Consider the following 25,895-nt stretch of genomic DNA (forward strand, 5'->3'; position numbering starts at 1 on the left):
AAAAAGGTTCAAGATTTTTTTTCTTACCCCATTAGCAAATTTTTTGCTTGTTTTATTCACAAAATCACTAAAATTTGATATTTTTGGTCTAAAAACTAGACTTATATTCTTGGGTAGTTTTGCTCATCAAGAAAAAGCATCTTAATTTAAGAATTTTTAGATATTTTTACTGAAAAACAAGACAAAAATATAATTTTTTCTTGAAAATAATTTTTTGCAGTGCACATCACAAATTTATTTTATGCATATTCCACATTTTATCATATGTGTTTTAATGCAGAGATTTGCAATGGTCTTGGTCTTGACTTGGTCTCGGCCTGTCTTGGTCTTGACTCGGTCTCGACCCTTTAAAGTCTTGGTCTTGTCTCGGTCTCTGCCTGTCTTGGTCTTGGTCATGACTTGGTCTCGGTTTAGGTGGTCTTGACTACAACACTATGATATACTACTCTATAGGTACCCAAGATTGGCAGAAACTGTGTGTGTTATGTGAGCATTAAAATAAAAAATTTAAATGTTTCAGGCTCACGTTTAAATAGTTTGATCCCAACCATGGTTTGCGAATATTAAAAATAAGACATTTACTTCAGTGCATAACACTTCAAATGTGTTTCTGAGTCAAAAAGACTCAAAATGATGGAGCAGGCCAAAGATGATCCGAGTTATGATACCCAAATCCGTTTTATAGCTCTGCATTCTGTTTCAGATGTTTCTCCGTAAATTCACTCAAAAGACAAAGTTGATATCTAACTGCTTGACGTAACTAAAAGGTTTTTCTGCAGTAACAAAGCTATGAATATAAATTGGCCATGACCTTGTTGTGACTATGTAATGCCAGTTGCTCCCACAATTATTTGTCTTCTACGCTCCTCTGAGCACTCAGTCGGTGGACTTGACTTTTGTGTGGTTTAGTTATGTAGCATACGGCTCTCCGCTGAGTCGGTTAAATGTTTTAGATTGACCACCGCTGAGAGGAATTCGCTCAGACGACGGTTAGCACCTATGGAGTGCGGTGAAGGAGGTGCTGCTTTTATAGTCTTCTGTTTTACCTCCATTTAAAGATTTTACCTCGGTTCCTCCTGCTGTTGTTTTTATATTCTTGTTTTATCCCTTTGCCAATTAAACGTCAAGCTGTTGCACGGTCATCAAGAACTCTTTGACTTCCAGTCCACCTTCTTCCTGTTTTTCTTTCTCTTTTTTTTCAGTCTGGCCTTTTGTCTTTTGGTCGTTTACAGACCTTTAACTTTCTCTCTTTTCATCCTGCTCTTTGTTCTTCAGTATGCTTGTCTTTTTAAGAGCTTTGTCCTTTCTCTTTAACTTCCTGTCTGGGAAGTCATCAGTATTCTCATCCTGACATTCAAACACAGTTATTCCAATGCATGCGCGTGTTGGGTGGCTGTATTGTAACCCCTTAGGATTGCATTGTGGGCTAATTATTATTTTTTTGCCCCCCGGACGAATGTGCCCAGTTTATTACGTGCTCAGGTTTTTTAAAGACCCTGAAATGCTTTTTCGACAAGGCCAAGGTTGAGTGGTCAGCGCGACACAAAGAGATTTGTGGAAGTACTTCCAGTGTTTCTCAGCGTAGCTCTGTTGACTGCTGATAAAGACGCATCTGGCTGATGTCCAGAAAAAAAGCTTGTAGATAAGCGGAGGCCTTCAAAACTTGAGACCACACATAAGATGACGTGCACTCGTGCCCTTTGCTGAGCACATACACCTGTTTCTAAAGCGTATCTACGTCTTATCTTGTGCTTATGAAACCGAGTGGAACAGCGAAACAGTACAGGGAGGCAGTAAAGACGGGTGATGGTATGTTTTTCTTGGCCCCAGTCTCTGCATTGATTTACTCAGATGTCAAAGGCTATACCAATATGCAATTACAGGGTTACTTGAATCCATTTGACATTGAGTACTAGTAGATTTTTACTTGACAGAGTCCCTTGCTGGGAGATTTGGAGACCGTAATTCATAAATGAATGAAAGCTGTAGTGAGATTAATATCTGTAATCTCGATCTCACAATTCCCTGGCTTCATGTCAAGCACGTTCCTGATCATGAACTGCGTGATTTATCAGCGCTTTGAATGTTATTCCGAAAAATTTCTTTGTAGTCTTTTATCCGAGTAATAGTAAATTGCTTCGCATCTGAAACAACTTACATATGATAAGCCGTTAAACGCCTCAGTCAATATGATATTAACCGAATGCTCTCGACACATATTATACATTCATCAATTACTTTCGCTTTAATCTGCTTAATCCTGCTTTGTTGGCAGAATCCGTTAAACCCCACTTTTATTTTTCTGCAAACTTCGGGAGGGGAGGGCAGGGCAGGGCTTCATATTTTATTGCAGCTTCCCTGGGCGCCGCCATTGATTAGCGGACCCCCACCTGCCTTAAGCATTCCACTTACTCCCATTCATTTTGCTGTCACTTTGACAGCGAATACATTTACAACGGAGGCATTTAAAGACTCCATTTGTCCATTAATTATTTCTAAAGAAACACGAAAACGTATAAAAAGCTCCATTACCATGTATCTTACGTTATGGCCCAGTAGAAGCAGTTTTTGTAAAAATAGGCTAACGATTGCATCATAACCTGCGACTCTCTGTCGCACAGTAGAGAAATTACCGTATGGACAGGAGGAGAAGCTCGCAGGCAATTATTTACTGTCTATGAGGCAATCGGGGACACGTGGAGGCATAAAGTCAAGGGAGAAGCCCATAGAGAGTCCATAAAAGCAACGGGAAAAAATGGTTCAACAACGTTTTGAGGATTCGGTATGTGATTCAGATTTCTCTTGGCACAGCTATTAGAAGACTTATGCTGAGTTTACACCAAACGCGTTTTGGGCGTCAAAATCATGTCTACTGCGCCTAGTTTGCCGCTTGAACACTTTGAATGCATTCGCGCGTGTAGAGCGGAGTAGACGCGCGGAAAAAGCAAGCATTTGATGTGCGTCCGAAGCAAAATCCACTTCTTGTGGGAGGGGCAACTGCTGTGAGAGTGTCTGTTTGCAAGATGACTGATGTTACTTGTGCATTTATCAAGAGAGTTACCAGTTTGTATTGGGTAACCTTACTATAGGGGGAAAATAAACGACGCGGGTTGATAAACGTCATGTGACTCAAAAGTGAAGTGTGTATTACAACTTACCAGGTTGCTCAAAGTCCTTACTGACACTCTTCCAAGCGAGGTCCTTTTTATTCCTGTCTCCTCTATAGAAATAACAACTTGTGTCATATAGCTTTGAGTGAGTGACTCCGGGCGGGGCTGCCACCACAGCAGCAGGCAGGCTCCTGATTGGTTAACGCGCGCGAAATTCCGCCAAAGTTCAAAATTTTCAACTCGGGCGTCAGCCGCAAATTCGCATGAACCGCAAAATGCACAAAAGCACCATTCGCGCGTACCGCGCACAACGCTCAATTCGCGCGAGCTTCATGCGCGAATGAGGCGGTAACGCGTCTTCTGCTCCGCGCCGAACGCCTCTTCCGCGCCACGGGACCTCCTGACGCGCATCAACGCGTCTGCACATTGACTTAACATTAAAATCACTCGCGCTTCACCCCTCTACCGCAGTTGGTGTAAACGCACCATTACAGGTTGCTCACGTCACATCGAAGTCATCAAGCTCAGTTTGAGTCTGCGCAGTACGCCCAACCCCCAGGGACTGCGCGCTACTAATTGAATTCACTTGTATCCATTGAATCCAATGGGGTCGCTGTGTCCATTTCTTTTACTGTCTATGGCAAACTCTAAAGTACTGTGAGTACCTGGACCTGAATACAACCCGAATGTGGCAGCAACATGCATCACAGCGCCCACTAATGTGTTTCAGTTTCTACAATTCTACATGACTTATCATTTGCAATGTTTCTAGTTGCATCTTTAGTGTTTTTGCAACTGTTTACTTTGCTTTGTGGAAGTGGAAATGTTTATAACTGGAGATTTTCCCAAAAAAGCTTGCACTTAGAGGGTTTTGCAGCGAAAGACAATTAAATGTGTTAAAGGGGACATATCCCGAAAATCTGAGTTTTTCTATGTTTAAGTGCTATAATTTGGTCTCCAGTGCAACTTTCAACTTAGAAAATGTGAAAAAGATCAACCCAGTAACTTAGTTTTGGTAAACCAGTCTCTGCAAGCATGTGAAAAAAATCAGATTTTGCTCCCTATGTGATGTAGAAAGGGGATCTAATTATAATAATACCAACCTGAACTCACGAAAATCAATTTTATAGTCACTGAAAATTTGATCACTTTATCCGTGTTCATGTCACGGAATTCAGCTTTTTTCCGTGACGGGAGCACGGATGTCTTTTCCGTGTCACTCCCACGGATTTCCCGTGTCATTTTATGTATTGTTTTCTCATTGTTTTTTCCTATTTTCTTACCATTGTTGCTTTGGGTTGGGGTTAGAATCACTTTCTGTTACATTTTTAGACATCCTAAACCAAACCCCAACTCCAGGCGAGAATAGTTTTAAAAGCGGAAGAAAAACATGCAAAAACCAATACATAAAAGTACATTCAAACCCCAAATCTAAGCCCAACCCCAAGCGACAATGATTTAGGAAATATGTGGGGAAAAATGAGAAAACAATACATAAAATGACAAGAAATCCGTGGGAGTGACACAGAAAAGACATCCGTGCTCCCGTCATGGAAAAAGTTATGATCAAATTTTCTGTGACTATAACACAGACTCCATGAGATCATGTTGATAATACTTAATCTTCACTATCCAACCACGGCACTGCCATTAAGTGCAGAGAGAAAGAAAGAGAGAAAAAAATGACACCACAATCGAGTTTCAAGTTCAACAAACCATCATTATGGCGATCAGTGTTTGTGTTTCATCAGCTCATTTGCATTTAAAAGGACACACCCAAAAATGGCAAATTTTTGCTCACACCTATAAAGTGGTAATTTTTCGAGCTATAATAAATTATCTGTAAGGTATTTTGAGTTTAAACTTTACATCTTAAAAAAGTCTCATAAAATGTCTCCTTTAAATAGAAATGAAATTACTAAAGTACCATTTGTGAAAATTAAACATTTCAATTACAGACTAATAACTTTTTTATTGCCAATAAAGTGAAATTACTGAACCTAAACATAAGAGCCTGGTAAAAAATGTAATTAACAAGAAAACGTCAGACGCACTTAGATGGTTTTGCATCTTCATATTTTATTACTCATCAAACCTATTACCTTTTTCCACCTGGCTCCCTTACAGTATTTACCTTTACATTACCATGATGAAATCTTTCCGGTTCCGTTTTGCGTAGGTAAATGTGGTTTCAATCTGGGAAAATTTGCGTCTACTGTGTATTTTTGAGTTTACTCGCTTCATACACTCGTGAAATTCTAGTCATCGAGACATTCACGCAGAAATTCCCGTCATGGGAGGGGCTTCTGCGACTCCGCTCGCTTCCTGTAATCTCATCAGTACTAGAGCAAGCTCCTGATTGGTTAAAGCTGCACATTTTTCCGCCAAAGTTTTTCAACTTGCGCATTTCCCGCGGCAACGCTCAATTCGCGAACTAGACGCGCAAATGAGGCAGAATCGCCTGTGTGCCCCGCTAAACGCCTCATTCGCGCCGCGAGAACTCCAGACGCGCGTCAACTAGTGGCGACTCGTGACTCTTCTTCCGAGGGGCGCTAATTCAAAATAAGTGTGTGGTTCCCTTTTCCAAAATATGTGTCCTGCGTGTCGAGAGATCCTGTGTGCATCACGTGTTTTGTCAAAGTAAGTGTTCACAAAATACACGCAAGACACTCCCTTAAAGGAATAGTCTACTCATTTTCAACCCATTCATTCAATGGTACCACTCAGAGATAAAGTTAGAAGTGACCAAACACATCAACGTTGTTCCTATTTAAGATGAGTAGTTATATGAAAAGTTTGGTGGTACAAAATAAAAAGTAGCGCTTTTCTAAGCGGATTTAAAAGAGGAACTATATTTTATGGCGTAATAGCACTTTTGGGAGTACTTCAACTCGCCTGAAAAATCCGCTCCCCTTCCCACTCTCATAATGGGAGAGGGAGGGTGTTACTGCGCCGAGTCGAAGTACTCCCAAAAATGCTATTACGCCATACAATATAGTTCCTCTTTTAAATCCGCTTAGAAAAGCGCTTCGTTTTATTTTGTACCACCAAACTTGCTCGTATAACTACTCGTCTTAAATAGGAAAAACGTTGATGTGTTTGGTCACTTCTAACTTTATCTCTGATTGGTACCATTGAATGAATGGGGCTAAGCTAAATGCTATCGAAGTGTAGCAGCGCGCTCCAGCGCTTACGTGCACGCACACAGATGATAGAGGGATGTATCAACTCTTCTTAGTTAAGGTAATAACATATTTTAATATTGAAAATGAGTAGACTATTCCTTTAACAGTAAACACTGATTACGCATGAGATTATGCAAGTATCTGGCAAACGCAAGCGTCTCTTTTATCATAAACCCTTTAGACGCGTCTGCAGCAGGCACTTATTTTGGCAGGACACGTGATGAACACACGACCTACATACATGACGAACTTCGCATCAAGCGCCCTCAAAAAAGAAGTCATCAGCCGCCACTGGCGTCAGTGCGTCTTTACATTGACTTAACATTGAAATCACTCGTGCTTGATGCCTCTACCGCGGCTGGTCTGAACGCAGCATTAGGCTACTATAGTTAACTTGTTAGATTGTTTGACATATCTGAGGTTTCAAGACATTTAGGAGGCCTTTTATTTCTATGCTCAGCTACATCAAACACTGACTACACTTACTGTAATGCTTTTCTGACAATGTCAGCAGCACTTTTCATTTGGAGGTCGAAGCGGCATGTAATGGCAGTGTTGAGAGGTGCGATAAGGCCTCAAAAAAACGTTAGTTTTTTCCATTAAGACATTCGATTCTAAAATTGAAAAAGAGAAATAGCCTTTTGTCGCCAAGAATAATATCCAATGCGGGGTATACACTTAAGGGTTCAACTTACATTTTCTTTATTCCTCGCTGTGTGGCCGACTCTTCTGTTTGTTTAAATGAGCTGTTTTTAAGATACTTTCATTTTTCTTATTGTCTTTTATGCTCTATTGAGTGGAAAGCTGTTTTCTCTCGGACAAGTTCGGATAAGAAGAGCTGATTGGAAGGAATGTGGATGTTAAATAGTTGCTCGTGTCTGAATGAGCTCATAATAGAGTCCAGTTTTTATCACACCAATTTTTTTTTATTTGGTTCAAATTTTGGACCCCATTGGGAGCTTTTGGTAACCGTTTTGGTATTTGCTGTGAAATTGAATGAACATAGTTTGCATATTTCTTTAATGAAGACGATCACCAGCCTGTAAAGCATAAAAATGAAACAGATGTTTTGCAGTGCACAGATTTTTTGTTTTGTTTGTCCACTGAAGCTATTTCGGGCCGTGCCAGTCGTACAAATTTACATTCCCAAGAGGTTTAAATATGTCGTAAATTGAAGTTTATTGAATCCCTGTGCTTTTTTGTTTTGTTTAGGTAGTGAAGCTGAAAGGCCAGGTTCTGTCGGTCATGTACCGGTTCCGGATGAAGAACCGCGAATGGATGCTCATCCGAACCAGCAGTTTCACCTTCCAGAACCCTTATTCAGACGAGATCGAGTACATCATTTGCACGAACACAAATGTGAAGTATGTCAAGCATCGATCTCTCTCTGGTATTCTGTTATCGTCTTATCTGTTGTATTCTGTCCTTCTGTTGTTTCATTTTGTCTCGTCCTTTCCTATCTTCACTCCCACACAAAACCAAATCACATCTTTTCTCAGCAGACTATTTAAATTAACTACACATTGGGCACAGTGCTTTGTCTGGATTGCCCAAATCCCGACTGCTAATAATTCCAGCGTTTCAAACAAGTGTACTTTTGATGACTGATGGTCTTGGATACGGTTTGTAATTAGCATCAATCGGGCATATCCACGTGAGTCGCGCCCGGATGATAAGTCTGTCTTTTGTTTACGTGTCCTCGGAGATTCGATCGATGCCATTTATTCTCCTTTTGTTTAACACCTCTGAAATGAGGCAGCATATTCGCCTGTGGTGGTAACAGAAAGAATCAGCTTGATTTATTTGCACATATTTCCTCTGTTGGAAAAGTGCATTTTACAAGCAAGCCTTATTTACTTTGACGCCTCAGGGGTCGCTGTTGTTGTTTGTTGCTTTCAGGTTGGGCTTTCGCTGGATGTAAGGTGAAAAATAATTCTGCAAATGTGTGGGTTTTACCCTTACAGTACCATCACTTAATCTAATCTAACCTGTCAATTTATTATAGCTCTGTTTTGTTAATCTAGTGAGCTGCTTTTACATATAGGCCATTACCTTCTAAGGGGACTTCCGGACCTACTTTATAACTCCATAAGAGATTCATTTTAAAGGCTTTACATGAGCCACAAAAATAATAATGATTTTAATGAAAAGCACATTAGAGACTTGACTCGTCGTATTTATTCCAATAGAGTTTGGCTTGTTGCTTATGTTTGCTAACAATGCAGTATAAAAAGCAAAAAGATATAGAGCACACACAAATAAAATATATTGACATTTTAATATAAAATATTATTAGTGACTAGCGCTGTCAAAAGATTAACCGTGTAAAAAATAAAACTTTGTGTTTGCATAATATATGTGTGTGTGTGTGTGTGAGTGTGTGTTTTTTGTGTAAATATTATGCGTATAAATAAATAAAAACACAATAAATATAAGAATTATTTTATTTATGTACATATTTATTTATTTATATATAATACAAAATATATAAAAATTATGTGCGTGCGTGCGTAAAAAATAAGTCAAATATTGACATTTTAATATAACATATTATTAGTGACTAGGGCTGTCAAATATTAATCGTGATTAATCATGTACAAAATAAAAGTTTGTGTTTGCATAATATATGAAGAGTTTCGTTGCAAACGAGATAACTCAGTTTTTTTTCCAGAAATCTCGTTTTACAGCTAAGTACCACCATAAAACAAAATAATAACATAATAATAAACATGTTTTGACAAAAATGTTAAAAACAGAGTTATCTCGTTTTGCAACAAAACTCTTTATATATTTGTGTGTATTGTGTGTAATTATTATAAATACACACAAAATACATTTAAGAAATTTTTATTTATGTAAATTTTTTATCAATTTATATATAATACAAAATCTATAAAAATTATGTGTGTGTGTGTGTGTGTATGTGCGTGCATGCGTAAAAAATAAATCAAATATTGACATTTTAATATAAAATATTATTAGTGACTAGGGCTGTCAAATATTAAGCGTGAATAATCATGTACAAAATAAAAGTTTGTGTTTGCATAATATATGTTTTTGTGTATTGTGTGTAATAATTATGTATATATAAATACACACACAATACATTTACACTGCAAAAAATGACTTTCTAACTTAGTATTTTTGTCTTGTTTTCAGTAGAAATGTCTAGAATTTTTTGGATTAGGATGCGTTTTCTTGATGAGCAAGGTGACCTAGGTGAATGAGTCTAGTTTTGGGACAGATAATATACAATTTAAGTGAAATTGTCTTTAAAAAAAGCAAAATTATCTGCCAATGGGGTGAGAAAAAAAATTGTGAAATAAGATTTCTTTTTTCTTGAACACTTAATTCAAGTAAAATTTTCTCACTCCATTGGCAGATATTTTTGCTTGTTTTAAGCACAAATTCACTTAAATGTATATTTTTTTGTCTAAAAACCCGTATTATTTATTTAGGTCATTTTGCTCATCAAGAAAATACATCTGGATTTAAGAATTTTTTGATATTTCTACTGAAAACAAGACAAAAATACTAAGTAAGAAAGTCATTTTTTGCAGTGTAAGATTTTTTTATTTATATAATTTTTTTATTTATTTATATATAATACAAAATATATAAAAAATATGTGTATGTATGTATGTGCGTGCGTGCATGCGTAAAAAATAAATAAAATATTGACATTTTAATATAAAAAATTAATCGTGATTAATCATGTACAAAATAAAAGTTTATGTTTGCATAATATATGTTTTTTTTGTATTGTGTGTAATTATTATGTATATATAAATACACACACACACAATACATTTAAGATTGTTTTTTATTTATATACATAATTTTTTATTTATATATATAATAGAAAATATATAAAAATTATATATATGCATGCATGTATGTGCATGTGTGCGTGTTTCTTAAATGCATACATGCATGTGTGTGTATTTATATATAAATACAGAGTATATATAAAATGAATAAAAATAAAATTAATGTCGGAGCCGATGGTATAGTGCACAGTGCTCTGAAATATGGTGCAGACGCACTTCCGGCGACCCGAGTTCGAATCCCGGCCCGAGGTCCTTTGCCGATCCCATACCCCTCCCTCCACCCTGTACTTTCCTGTTGTCTCTCAATTACTGTCTATCAAAAAAAGGCAAAATGCCCCCCCCCAAAAAAAAAAAAGTAATTATCTAATAATAATAATTAACTTTTTTTTAATTATTGCATTTGGAGACTGATTCACCTAAAATTAAATGAAAACATTACAGTAATGGGTTAAGCCATGCAGCGTTGGGTCCATATCACTGCAAAAACAGTTACATCAAATGTTTATTTGGTAAATTTTAGAACCCTCTGTGTGAGGTATAACAAGTTCTGTTGTCAGTTTATTGTGCACATACATAAAGTTGACCTAAGAAGACCTCTATTATATAATATAATCTCTGGATTTTGTGGTGCCCTTTGGACAGTGGTGGTCGTTTCTAATTGTCACCACCTTTCACCCCACTAGCGACAGCCTTGGTAGTATGACAATACACTGTCAGAAAAAGATGGTTACTGAGGCAGTATCAATACTAATATGTACCATTTAGGTACAGGTATGTATACATTTGTTACCACTATGTACCTTTGAGGTATTAATATCTCTCTTGAGGTGCAAAGCTCTGCCCCAGTGACAGCTAGGGACAATTTTTTCGGACAGTGTATCATAAACTTTAGCTTTTCTACTAATTAGATTTATTCGTATAGTTAAATATAAACAAATTAGGATAATGAAAAGGTTACTGTCTCCTTAAATAGCATAATATAGTTATCATTTGTGACATAGCTTTACTGTGTCCTCTGTTTTTTACACTTTCCAGTAATTTAAAAAAAATAAAAGGGTGTCTGATACAAAATGGAGTTTCCTATTTACCACTCTCAATACATTTTTCATCATTTCATAATTGTCTCACCAGTGCGACTCTTGACACAATAAAAAGCAAAACAATTCGGTGTTAGATTTGTTCGTGTTGTGCATGTTTTTGTCCTTGATACACGCTGATATCCTGTTCTTTATTTTCACGCCACTGAATGAGAGGAAGCAGTTAGGTCTCCCTTGAGAGAGGTCCTGGGTCATACGCAGAACATTGCAACTCCGTAAGGAAAAATAAATACGCTTGTGTTATAACTTAAATAAGTATTTCTATGAAAGCATATATCCGAGCTTTAGTAAACAAACAACATGAATATAAGGAGCTAAAATTTGCTCAGTAAGGGACTGACTGCATAACTTGATGTTACAATGTTTTGGCATTTTGCTAACATGATTCAGCTGTGGTTTTTCCACCTGTCAGTAAGGTGCTGGCTTTTGTTAGTTTACAGGATATTACAAAAGACTAACGTGACTAATGGGTTTCTGAGCACAAAGGAGAAACCTATAAAATAATCACCAAAAGCAAACATCATTCCAAAGTTAACATGTTTCCTTTGAAGCTGTTCAAACATCAAAGAAGATTGCTTAATAAAATGTCAGCACCACTTATCAGACTAATATTATGTAATATATGAATGTGCACCTATTTCATTGCTAAAAACAACGTTATTTTGTGTATTTGGAATAATACAATGTGTTTGCGTGGTTTATGGTTCAAAAACACATTATTTTCCACATACTGTACATTTTTGTAGATCCAGATATCCCTGCCTCCCTGAAAAACCTATTGATTTTGTACAAAACTTATTGATTTGAAAAGTTCAGTGTCCCTGATTGGCCAGCTAATCTGTATGTTGTGATTGGCCTGAATACCTCTGACGTCAACTGGAAATGTTACGCTCCTTACCATGTTTGAAAGATTTGCTCACAATGCAATGCTGACAGGAGTTAACTTACAGGCTGTGAGTCCAAAGCGGGAGGAATTATGATAATGTCGCTCTTTACTACATCACCAATCCCAGGAAGTAAACGGTTGCCGACAATCCGTGTGTTTATTGTACACAAGAAAAGAGATTTACGTTGGAGACGATATCTCGCGTACCTTTTGCATATCGTAAACGTGTACTTATACACACTTACACACCAAAGGAAATGTAAAATTGTGAAACTGACCATAGTTGCTCTTTGAGTAATGTGTAATAGGACAAAGATACTCAATGAATTGAATGTCTCAACTTTTATACATGTGAGATCACACACAACCACACAAAATCTTGTTGGGGAATATTAACTCTTTCCCCGCCAGCGTTTTTAAAAAAAAGTTGCCAGCCAGCGCCAGCATTTTTCATGATTTTCACAAAAGTTTAATGCCTTCCAGAAAATGTTCTTCTTTAAATATATAAACAAACAATATATTGAAAGAACAGACCCTCTGCTTTTAAACAAAAAAAAAGTTTCATCCTACCTTCATTAGTTCTCTTGTAATCACCTCTCAAACATGGGTAGGTTTCTTCAAAAACACCAAATTTTGAGCAAATAGCTGAGATAATTCCATTTTTGCGAAGGACTTTTGATAGGGATCAGATGCAGAGCGATCTTTAAAACATACACAGAGTTCTTTCTCTTTCACGTGAGGCGCTACTTCCGGGTTGTATAAGTTGCGGAAGTGCGGAAAGACAGAAAATCTCGTCATTGGCGGGGAAGCGTTTTCTCTTAATTGACGAGATATCTCGTCAATGGCGGCGAAAGAGTTAAAAACTAGAGATCCACCGAGTTCCACCAAGATGTTGGCCAATAGTCGTTATTGGTAGATAAAAGCGATTTTTAACACTATCGGCTATTGACTGATAGTCAGGGCCAATAAATCAATCAAAAGCGAATCGGAAAATCCAACAAATTTTACTCTATTTATAGAAAATGTAAAGAAACATCACTAGTTTAATGTTGAATATTAATGGTCATTATATGAATTAATAACATTCAGAAAATGTAATCTTCAGAATTAAGTTAAAGCAAGTATATATAAACAAGAAAATATCGGAATTGGCTGATACCACCAATGTTAATAATCTGCTATTGGTATCTGTGGACAAAATTTGATATTGTTAGGGTTAAGCTGTGAGTTAGGGTAAGTTTACAGTATTTATAACTAGTACTCTATAAAAACAAGTCTATGGACCATTGGAGTGAAGACAATAAGAGAAAGTGAGAACTTTTTGGCTTTTCACTTTCTGAGACCCCTTCAACTCTTTCCCCCGCCATTGACGAGTTAACTCGTCATTTAAGAGAAAACACTTCCCTGCCAATGACAACATTTCCGGCAATCTATATTTACGCTATTATCCACCAGGTGGCGCTCTTAACCAAACAGTTGAACTCCGTGTATGTTTTGATTATCGCTCTGAATCTGATCTCTATCAAAAGTTCTTCACAAAAAACCAATTATCTCAGCTTTTTATTCAAAATTTGGTATTTTTGAAGATTCTACCCTAATCTGAGAGGTGATAAAAGAGAACAAAGAAAGGAAGGATCAAACTTTTTTTTTGAAAGCCAGAGGGTCTGTTCTTTAATTTGTTACATTGTATGTTTAGATATTTAAAGAAGAACTTTTCTGGAAGGTATAAACTTTTCTCTAAATCAAAAAAATACTGCCGCTTTTTAAAAAAAAAACGCTGATGTGGAAAGAGTTAAAGGGCTGTTTGAGGGTTAAGACTTGGGTTTAGGGTTAGAATTGGTATGTGGTTGGGGTTAGGTCAGTGCTTCTCAAATAGTGGGGCGGGACCCCCAAGGGGGGGCTCGAAGCGACACCAGGGGGGGGCGCGCGAGACCCCAGGGAAAATACTTTTTCAGGAAGTGATTTTTAAAGACATTACACCCCAATCATGCTGATAAGCCGCTTGTGTTTTTTATTATTATTTATTGATTATATTTAATTTTTCAGTATCAAATGGTCCAAAAATATTATACTTTAAATAAGGATAGATTTTTTTATTTCAGGCAAATTGATGCATTTTAAGTCTTTTCTGTTACAGACTAAAAAACAATGTTAATAAAGTTATTCTTTGTTGTAAGTTGATCGATATTTATTTTTTTGTGTTTTCTCAATGTTAATAAGGATACAATGTTTTGCAGATGTGTAATTTTATAGACAAATTATACTATTTACAGTCGCGGCGGATAGTTGGGGGGGCGCAAACTGTTTACCTCTTCCTAGGGGGGGCGTGACAGAAAATAATTGAGAAGCACTGGGTTAGGTTAAGGCGGTAGGAATTGCGTCTATTGGCGCTTTTCCAGTACCCCACGGTTTGGTTTCTGTCGGGTCAGTTTACTTTTGGGAGATTTTACATTGGGTGCAGTATGTAGTACCCGATACGTTTTTTTTTTGTACCACCTCGATCTGGGTTCCAAGCGATCCGACCTGATACCAAACGTGACGTGAAAAAACCCTAGAACACTGAGAGAATCGTCACTACCAGTGTCATCGCTATAATGTTATTAGCTATTACCTTAGTGCTTGCTTGCGCTGTCTCAACCAAACATGTTGTCATCTGTGCTCTGCTGTAAGTTCCCAAACTCCTTTTTAGCGATGAAAAACATCCATAGGTTGTGAATCAGGAACACCATAACAGTTTTTCCAGACTTGCAGTTTGTGGCAGCACATTTGCGACGAGCACGTCAGCATTATATGCTTAAATGCAACTTCAATGAGGCTCAGCGGAGCGCGTCGACTGACGCCACGAGTGTTTGTACAAAAACTGTCATGTGAGACAAAGGTAGAAACGCGATGTGCAAACATCTATTTGTGGTGGTCAATTTTAATTTTGTGGCGGACTGAGAAATAAATAAATGTATGGGGATGTACAACAACGCTCTCACTTGTATGATGTCACAGCAGTAGGCAGCGCAAATATAACGACACGCCTATAATCCCTCCCACTCCCTCCAAAGTGTTACTAAACTCAATGAAAAGCTAACCAAGCCAAATTGAGGTGAGCTGACCTGACCCAAACCAAACCGTGGGGTACTATGCAATGGAAAAGCTCCATATGAATGTCCTAACAAAGATCGTTGTACAAATGTGTGTGTGTGTGTGTGTGTGTGTGTGTGTGTGTGTGTGTGTGTGTGTGTGTGTGTGTGTGTGTGTGTGTGTGTGTGTGTGTGTGTGTGTGTGTGTGTGTGTGTGTCATACCTGTCAAGTATCCCGTTTTGGCCGGGAAATTCCCGTATTTTACCCTTCTTTCCCGCCGTCCTTCAACATTGCAAACATGGATTCAAAGCTCCATCAAGCCAGCAGGTATATTATATTGAATATCTATTGTCACACTTTAATTCTTGGTATTATTTTATATTTTTGTCTAAGTTGATGCTAGTAATATAGTAACACATCATTTATTTATAATACTTTATTAAAACCATACTAATAGTACCACCCCCTGTAGTGCCCTTTTTGGTTTGGGCCACTGCCCCATCTAGCATTTTCATTTTCTAAATGACAGTTCTCATTACAAAGAAAAGTGAATGGATTATAAATAATTTTGGCATTAAGGTATAATGCAAAATAAGTTAAAATAAGGCTTTTCAATCTAAGGCCATTGGGTTTTGTACAGATGCAAATTTGTGTGTATAATATGTACAGTTTGAGTGTGACTTATGAAATATAGTTTTCACAGAGCTGTGTGTTTCACTAGTTTTCTTGCTAATGAATTAGTTTGTTTAGTTATTTTTAACACAATTATCAGCACTGGTTTAAAAAATATTATCCGTCCCTCACCAGTCTTAAAATGTAAGGAATACTGGAGCTTGTTTGGGTTGGTGGTGGGACTGTTCGCGGTGGGCGCTGGAAAATTTCCCTTATTTTCAAATTCAAAACTTGACAGGTATGGTGTGTGTGTGTGTGTGTGTGTGTGTGTGTGTGTGTGTGTGGGAGAGAGAGAGAAACACTGTCTGTGTCTGTAAAAACCTGAATGATTGGTTGTGTATATGTACTGTACTTTTGGGAGGGTGTAAATGTATGGGAAAGATTCATCAAACCTGTCCTCAATCCCAAACTCCCCAACCTATGGTGTACACGCACGACACATCAGGGGCACAGAGGAGGCAGGAGGAATGAAAAGTAAAGTATGATAACAAGTACAAACATGAAAGCTAAACTAATAGTTTAGAATATCAGGTCAAATTAAATCTAAAACTTCAATACTAAATGTCATGTGAATGGACCTCCGTGTAATGCAGATAATCGTGACCATTATTCTCACAACCAGTCCAGAAGGGATGAGAATCACAAGTAACTAACCTGGTACCAGTTCATGTTTTATAACATGGCCTGCCTTCATGCGCAAAACAGAACTAATTATCATTCAGTTTGTATATTTATTTATACGAAATTGCATTTTTTTATTGGAAAATCCCTCAATTCCCCACCCTTTCTATTATAGTTTAAATTTAGGTTTACATACTCTTACTAATGCATTTTTTTGCATTAGACATCCAAGAACGAATAATACTCTGTTAAATGTATTTCCTGATAAATGTGGGTTCAAAAAGCAAGGCATTCTGTCACTTTCTTTATACCGACTTTGAGATTATGGGTAAATAATAAGGGCAGAAGGCATCAGTGAGATAAATATTCATGTGCAGCAGGGCCAAGGTGAGACAGGAGCTTCAGACGGGCAAACTGCCCACAGATAGAGAAAAATGCCATGGGAGAGACAGAGGGAAAGCAAGGTGGGTGGAAAGAGACACGGATAAACATTCACCCTCCAGACAGACGGTGGGGAAGGGAGGGAATCCGATAAGGTGTAAACAGCAAGCAAAAAGCCAAAAGCTTAGTGTTACAGGCCAGAATGTACTCACCCTTATGTTGTTTTTACATTACATTTATGCATTTGCCAGATGATTTAATATCCAGTATGCATTTATCAGTATGTGTGTTCGAAATCATAACCTTTTGGACTGCTAATGCAATGCTACCACTGAGCTATAAAAACACACATTAACCCAGTTGACCTTTTTTAAAATGATAACCAGCATTCATTTAAAGCTTCTTCATCTGGGTTTAGTTATGGACGAGTATTGGCGATCAAGAAATTCTTACTGGTTAAAACATTTAAGATTGTATGCTGGGGTCAAGCCTCCATAAAGCAACACATTCTTGTGAAATTGCTTTTCGTAATATATGTTTTATTTAGCCCTAAGGTTCCTAAAGAGCACGCTTATAATAAAACTTATGGGTATTAAAAATCTATCAAATCAAACTGAACTGAACTCTTTGGCTGAGACATTTCTCTTGTTTCATCTTTCAGATATCAGTAGTCATGCCACATTTAATTGAAATATTGGGTTTATTTTTACAAAGTCTGACTGACCAGCATATTGGATTTTTATAAGCTAATAAGGTCAACGGTGCCTGCAAAAACTTGAATTCTTTTCAGGAAAAAAATGAGTTTGGTATATTGTAGCTACAGAAAATAATGTAATATTGACATATTTTCTATTAACTTTTACAATAAAATGACGTGAATGCATGAGCTTCTCTGTATCATGGTGAGCCCATCAATACTAATGTTTTGAAAAAGCAAACCTAAGCTCACATGAATCTCAACATATTTACAAGTTTCCTGATTCGCATGAATCCGTACGAAATGAGTCATACAAAAACATTATTTGTAAAAAAACAAAACACAATAATGATACTCGATCTTTAAACCCAACGTTACAGGGGTGAAAGTAAAATTGCACAAAAGCGAATTTGGTCATACGAATTACACTCGATTTATTCTTTGCGTATAGCCCAACAACAGGGGTCTTCAACTACTCTTTCTTGAGGGACAGATTTTTTAAATGTAAATATGATGCAGGCCAAACTTTTACCATTTTTATCCTTTATATATTTTTTTACTTTTACCTATTATATATATTTTATTATTATTATGTATGTTAAAACTTATGTTGTTTTTGTTATAGGTATTAGAAAACATGAATTTTTTTTAATAATGCACACATCTTGTATGCACTATTTTGCCTTTTATTTTCTCATATTTTCTTTTTTTAATATTTGTAAAATATTCCTAGTGGCCGTCGTAATGAAATTTCAGTTTAATCGTAAATCCAGGTCAACATGGGAGAGATGCTCATTCCAGCGCAAATTTATATGTAATATATTTATATGTAATAATTTACTTTTCAGTAATCAATTATATTTTCTCTGATTCGTATTAAAGGATTCAAGTGTTACTGATACAAAAATACAAAAAAGGATTAATAATTTTCACCTTGCACACAGATTTTGATTGGAACACACTGAATTACATCACTTCCGGTTGGCGTGTCACATGCGGTGTAGTCGCACAAGTTTATGTTTTTATGCATCCAAAGCTCAAATTGGACACTCCTTTTGGTTTATCGGCCGTCATTTGTCATGGACAGTGGAAAGGTAGCTTTAAAGTAACAACGCTGATTTTTACATCAGACAAAGATGACCGGCGGGCCGGATAAAGATGATTGGAGGGCCTACGTTTCAGTTTTTATATTTTTATATTTCTGTGTCGTTGTTCTCATCGACATGCGTTTACAAATGCAGGTCGCTAGTAGTCAGTGTACACGGGCATTTTACAGTGCTGGTGCAAAAGCCGAAGATAAAGCAACGTTGTGATAGTGACTTTTTTGCAGCTTGAGTTGTTAAATATCGCTCCTCAAGTTGCTCCATCTTGCTTTTTACTGTCACAAGTGGAAATGCGCATGAGAAACAGATTTTTTTACTCAAGGTAGGGTTTTTAGCAGACCAATCACAGCGCTTGCGGCCCACGTAGAATTGATGTGTTGTTACATTTTTGGAGACGTGCGCACAATGCAAAATCAAGATGTATTTTCTTGATGAGCAAAATGACCTAGGAAAATAAGTCTAGTTTTTAGACAAAAAATGTAAACTTGATTTGATGCGAATTGATGCTTTAAACAAGCAAAAAAATCTGCCAATGGAATAAGATTCTTTTTTAATTGAGTGTTTATGAAAAAGTAAACTTATTTCAAGAATTTTTTTTAATTACTTAAACTTAATATTTTTGTCACTTTGCTCATCCAGAAAAGCATCTTTTTTAAGAATTTTTAGATATTTTTACTGAAAACAAGACAAAAATACTAAGAAAATTATTTCTTGAAAATCATTTTTTGCAGTGAATTTTTCTTGAATTTAGTGTTTAAGAAAAATGTTCAAGATTCTTTTGCTTACTCCATTGGCAGATTTTTTGCTTGTTCTATACACAAAATCACTTAAATTTGATATTTTTGGTCTAAAAACTAGACTTATTTTCTTGGGTCGTTTTGTTCATCAAGAAAAAACTTTTAGAAGAAAAAAAATCTTAATTTAATAATTTTTAGATATTTTTTACTGAAAACAAGACAAAAATACTTGCAGTGTATTAGCAGATTTGTTTCTTGTTTTAACCACAAATTATTTTTATTTTTTTTCTAAAAATTAGACTTAATTTCTTAGGTCATTTTGCTGCATTTTGATTTAAGAATTTTTAGATATTTTTACTGAAAATGAAACTAAAACACTAAGAAAGTAATTTTTTTGCAGTGCATCAAGCTGCAATAAAAAATGACTTTCTTACTTAGTATTTTTGTCTTGTTTTCAGTAAAAATATCTAAAAATTCTTAAATAAGATGCTTTTCTTGATGAGCAAAACGACCCAAGAAAATAAGTCTATAGTTTTTATACCAAAAATATCAAATTTAAGTGATTTTGTGCATAAAACAAGCACAAAAAAATATACCAATGGGGTATGCAAATTTTTCTTGAATTTAGTATTTAAGAAAAATGTTCACAAATATTTTGCTTACCCCATTGGCAGGATTTTTTTGTTTTTTTATGCACAAAATCACTTAAATTGTATATTTTTGGTCTAAAAACTAGACTTATTTTGGGTCGTTTTGCTCATCAAGAAAAAGCATCTTAATTCAAGAATTTTTAGATATTTTTACTGAAAACAAGACAAAAATACGAAGAATTTTTTTTCTTGAAAATCATTTTTTGCAGTGCAAAAAACTTAAAACAAGGTACACTGCTTGATTCAAGGCACTAATTTAAAATCAAGAAGCATTTTCTTGATGAACGAAATGAAAAGATTTTTTATATATTTGTACTGAAAACCAGACAAAAATAGAAAAAATAAAGTCTTTTTTGCGGTGTGCGCACAGCATGGGTCGCAGAAGTATAAATCATGCTTTAGCCACCTTGTAAAATACATACAAATTGCCATGAGATTTTTTAAAACTGCTGTGTCATTTAAAGACTTGTTATCCAAAGTACTTTGTATCAGCAACAGCATGTTCCAGCTTCTTGCGTCCTGAATCTTTTCAAACATGTCTTTTTGGCAGCTGCAAAATGAGCCTATGGCAGTGTGGTGCCATGCCAGCAGTTTTGGACTGGTGATTGATGGAAAGATAATTTGGTCCAACCCCATATGACCTCCAGTGAACCGTCCTAGTTTTGAATGAACATCACATAACTTTTTGGCTCTGTAGTTGCTTCTTTCGGCTATCATTATCACATAACACGCATTTATGGCTGTTTGGTGAAATGATGGTCATATCAGATATTGTAAAAAGGGTTGTTGAGTTTTTTCAGCCCAATCTACAACTTTTGAGTTTACCAACCCAGATCATAAATCTTTAAAACAGACCACATCTGATGTTCACTTACATTGACCGAAAACATGAGATTTGGATCCTCACAACAAACAGACAGGTCATTAGCAATTCTGCAACAAAAGTTTCGATGTTTTTTCACAGGCGCCAGACAGACATACTGATCCCGCCGTAGTCAGAGCTATTGGATGAGCTCTCTAAAAGGATGGATAGTGTTCAAAGGCGCTGCATTTAATCTAACTCAAGCTTGTTAGACTTTCAGCCAACATTTGATATTGTAATATGAGTTATAAGATGAATACTTTGTCTCTGCTTGTCTTCATTTGTGCCCGCCATACATGCATTAGTTTTAGTGCAGTTCACTACTTCCTCATTACCATGACAACCGCGAGCCATCCTACAGGAGTTCGGCCAAGTCCACGGCTCATCCTTCAATCCAAGCTTGCGTCCTCTGAGACACCTACCATTCAAAAACCTGTGGCAGCCCCCCGTGCGCAGACGAGAGTATGATTTCCCATGTCGAGATTAAAGCGCTGTTGCGTTCTCGCATTCATTTCTCACACGTGGAGATGAAGCGAATTAATTGCGGAGGGAGGCAGGGTTGACTTTGGGTTTCTGTGGAAACTTGGATGCGTGGATGTTTTTGCCATTTTTGCATTTTTTGTTTCTCTCTGTTCCCAAGAAGTTCAAGTGTAGTTCAATGTTTTGGTTTCGATCCATTTCATTCCAGTGCTGGTCCAGGTGGCCTAATGCGCTTCCAAATCGAAAGCGCTAATGTTTGGGTATTTTCATGGGCGATTTCCAATCACTTCTTGACATAATGGGATTTTTGAGCATAATGCGTCTTCCTTTAGATAAGGAAAGGTCCCTCATTAATTTTAAGGTGAATTGGAAGCTTCATAACAAATCACAATGGTATTGAAACTGAACAAAGACATCTTATAATACGGCTCAACTATTCAATAGGATATTTCCATTCAGACAAAAGCAGGCAGGGACTCAATATCTATCTTCCTTCAAGGCAAGGACACTAAAGATTCATTCCAAAACATATTGAGCTGCTTACGTAGACAGCATTTTTTAGGAAACATATGTGCACTTTGAACAGAAAACCTGAAAGGTGCACATGGTAAAGGTGTCACTGTCCTATTATGTACCAATTAGGTATCATTGAGGTACCGATAAATATCTTTGATGTACTAATATTCACTCTTTAAGTACAAATTTGTATTATTTGAAAAGCAACCACCCCAGTTACAACCATTGTACCTAGAGATGCACCAATCGACTGGCCAGAGACTGGAATTAGTTGATTTTACGAATGATTGGTAATCAGGTCGGTCAGCCTCACGAAATTTCGATTCTGAGCCGGTTCTTTTGTTGCAAGTTGCGCAAGCAATAACGTCACAGCTGTGATCCGTTTTACATAAAGGCCACGACCCGAACCGCTCGTGCCTATATTGATTCCTGCCCTGCATCCACAAATGACACATTAATATTATTCCACCAGTTCACCCGCCCGTATTCAGGACTCGCTGCTGAACCACAATGGTACAATGCATAGTTGGAGAAAGTTGGCGACTGTTTCCCAAAAACATGTAACAACTTTTGTATCCAACATAATGTCAGTGAGCCTGACTGAGTTTGAGAACACTTTGTTTTGAGATCTATTCAAATGAAAGAAGATCATCAGGGGTTTCCAGGGGTCCTTGAAATCCTGGAAAGTCTGTGAATCTGGGGGGGGGCAATCAAGGCCCTGAAAATCTACATACATGGATACAGGTCATTGAAAGTGCTTGAATCTATTTTATGCAAAAAGTTTTCTGGGAAAAATCCATATTATTCCCTGTGTAGTGTGGAAAATGCTTATATCTTCTGTATGCGAATGTTGATTCATACCAAAATGCTTTTTTGCATAGTTGTGTTTTCGGGTTACGTATGTAACTCTTGTTCCCTGAGAAGGGAACGAGACGCTGCGTCTCCCTTGCCATACTTCCTGCTTTCCTCTAATGCCGTCTTTGGCAATATTTCAGATAGCTATATACTTCCTGGCTCCCGCGTCACCCTGTCTTTGTCCTTAAGCCTCACCATTGGTTGAATTTGATATTCACATTCAGACGCACTTACCCCTGGAGGTGTCCCCAAAGTGTCATCGCAGTGACGCAGCGCGAGTTCCCTCAAAAGGGAACTGTAACAATTTGACTTGTATAAGTGCTATAATTAAGTCCCCAGTGCTTCTATCAACCTAGATAATGTGACAAAGATCAACCCAGTAACTTAGTTTTGGTAAACCAGTCTCTGCAAGCAAAAAATAGGTAATTGAAATTTGGTTCCCCTTGTGATGTCAGAAGGGGATAATACCGCCCCTTAATCTGCACTATCCAACCACGACTAGTAATAAAACTATTGGAATATACGTAAGCAATACGGTACGAGAGGCTGCGCTGTATCGTGAATAAGCAAAGGCCGAAGGCCGTTGTCAGGCACGACGCGAAGCGGAGTGCCCGCAACCCCTTCAGCCGTTACTTATTCACGATACAGCACTTGCCTCGAGTACCTTATTGCTTTTATAAAACGGTTGCCACACAATATTAAAGTAAAAAAAATATTAGTGCAACTTTCACGAAGCTAAATCAACCAAAGCACTCCCTCCGCCAGAAAAAACAGTCCCCGACTGCGAAAAACAACATGAAAGCTCAAATAAAAACAACAAACTGTTCTCAGACTTTGTCTCATTATATGTTTATGTGTTGCTAAGGGTGTTGCTAAGGGCGCAGTGATATTAAATAGAACCGTTGGGTGAAGCGGTCATAGCAGTGTTTTATTGTGAATAAAGCACACCTGTTGACCAATCAGAATCAAGGATTGGAACTAGCCGTTTTATAATATGTTTTAGAAATGTTAGCCCTGCCGCATAGTTTAAAGGGCAAATTGTATTATTCTCAGTTGGTAGAGCATTGCCTTGGCAGTCCAATGATCGTGGGTTTGATCCACACCACATGCATACTGATTACAGGGCTCCAGACTAACTTTTTTCACTAGGAACACAGTGGCCCCCAACTGAACATTTTAGGAGCGCAACCAGAAAATTTAGGGGCACACACCAAAAATCAACATGCTAACCAAATACTGCATTAAATACTTTAATGACAGATGCAGAAAGTACAATGTGCTGTTTCAAATTCAGTGTCACATCACAAAAAGATCTAATTTACTAGTTGCACATGTGCGACTGGATGTAAAATTCAGTGGCACACTCTCAAAATTTGGTGGCAAAATGCGACCAATTGGGGGCAGTCTGGAGCCCTGGATTAAAAAAAAACGTACCTTGAATGCACTGAAAGTCACTTTGGATAAAAGCATCCGCCAAAAGCGTGAATGCAAATATTATTTTTAGCCCTTAAACATGCATAGCCATTAGCCAAATAAGCACGATTTTAATAGATCGTCATATTACTCATGATTTGAAATACATGGCTGGAAAAAGCCCCAGCAAACGGTTCTGCAGATTTCAGTCTTTCCCTATTGAAGTGGTTTTTTATGACCATGAATTGCTCCCAGGTGGCTACCATGATAGCCGTCAAGTGCTTTAATGAGACTTTGATATGATGACCTTAACGCCCTTCGAAAGCGCATAACGCATGTGGAATGTTAGCTGTAATAAATATTTTATTGGGGATATGCGGTACGATCAACAGCAGGTGTTGATGTGAAACTGTACGTGCACTGTACGTATGTCGATGTGGAACTGTGTGTGTACAGTACAGCGTAGGTGCTCAAGTTTTGTGTTTGTTTTGCAGGCAACTTCAACAACAGCAGCAGGCCGAACTTGAAGTTCACCAGAGAGATGGACTGACTGCATATGACCTGTCCCAGGTACACACACACACATACATAAGTGTAATTCAGTATGCGGGGGTCCACGTACAGTGCATGTGAAGCAAACTTTATCATCAGAATAGCACGTGCATACTTTGCACATGCAGGTTGCGCATGCCTGTACAGGAGAATGTAGTATGTAGCCCAGATGATGCATTGCATTTTGTCACACTGTGCATGTGTTTAATGTCAAATAAAGTCAAATAAGCTAAGGCTGTGTATTCGTCCGTATGCGTACATTTGCGTACAGGGGATAAAAAGATACTCCAGGCTTTAGTCTGTCAGACTGTAGTGGAATTTTTAAATTCTGATAATTTACTCACCCCCATGTCATCCAAGATGTTTATGTCTTTCTTTGTTAAGTCTTTTGAGGAAAACATTCCAGGACTTTTATTTAGTGGACCTCAACAATTTACAGTTTCAGTGCAGCTTCAAAGGGCTCTAAACAATCCCAGCTGAGGCATTCGGGTATTATCTATCGAAACAATCCTCATGTTTTGGCGCTTTTCCATTGAATAGTACCCCAAAGTTTAGTTTAGTTTGGGTCGGGTCAGCTCACCTCACCCTGGGGTGGTTAGCTGTTCCATCGAGTTTATTATCACTTCACAGTGGGAGGGATTATAGGTGTGTCGTTATATTTGCGCTGCCTACTGCTGTGACATCATACAAGTAAGAGCGTCGTTGTACATTCCCATACATTTATTTATTTATCAGTCCGCCCCAAAATTAAAATTGGCCACCACAAATAGATGTTTGCACATCGCGTTATCACAAACGTCTCACATGACAGTTTCTGTTCAAACACCGCGGCGTCAGTCGACGGCGCTCTGCTGAGCCTCATTGAAGTTGCGTTTAAGCATATAATGCTGACGTGCTCGTCGCGAATGTTCCGCCACAAACTGCAAGTTTGGAAAAAACTGGTATGGTGTTCCTGATTCTCAACCTGTGGATGTTTTTCGCTTGGAACCCCAACCGAGGTAGTACGAAAAAAAGTATTGGGTACTACATACTGCACCCAATGGAAAAGCTCCCAAAAGTAAGCTGACCCGACCCAAACTAAACCAAACCGTGGAGTACTATGCAATGGAAAAGCGCCATTTGACAAAAAAGTACCACAACTTCTTGTCTTGCACTAGCCGTGTGATGCACCAGCGC

General features: G+C 37.5%; 1 protein-coding gene across 5 annotated transcripts in view; it reads left to right on the forward strand.

Annotated features, from left to right (window-relative positions):
- The window catches only part of arnt2 (aryl-hydrocarbon receptor nuclear translocator 2), a 144,342-nt gene that overhangs the window by 81,521 nt on the left and 36,926 nt on the right, over positions 1 to 25,895 (forward strand). For all 5 annotated transcript variants that reach the window (XM_073859869.1, XM_073859872.1, XM_073859868.1 and 2 more), the window contains 2 exons: positions 7,508 to 7,659; positions 24,662 to 24,737. In XM_073859869.1, the coding sequence (XP_073715970.1) occupies positions 7,508 to 7,659; positions 24,662 to 24,737 (228 nt within the window). The remainder of the gene's footprint in view (positions 1 to 7,507; positions 7,660 to 24,661; positions 24,738 to 25,895) is intronic.

Source organism: Misgurnus anguillicaudatus, chromosome 21 (genome assembly GCF_027580225.2).
Source record: "Misgurnus anguillicaudatus chromosome 21, ASM2758022v2, whole genome shotgun sequence".
Taxonomy (NCBI): domain Eukaryota; kingdom Metazoa; phylum Chordata; class Actinopteri; order Cypriniformes; family Cobitidae; genus Misgurnus; species Misgurnus anguillicaudatus.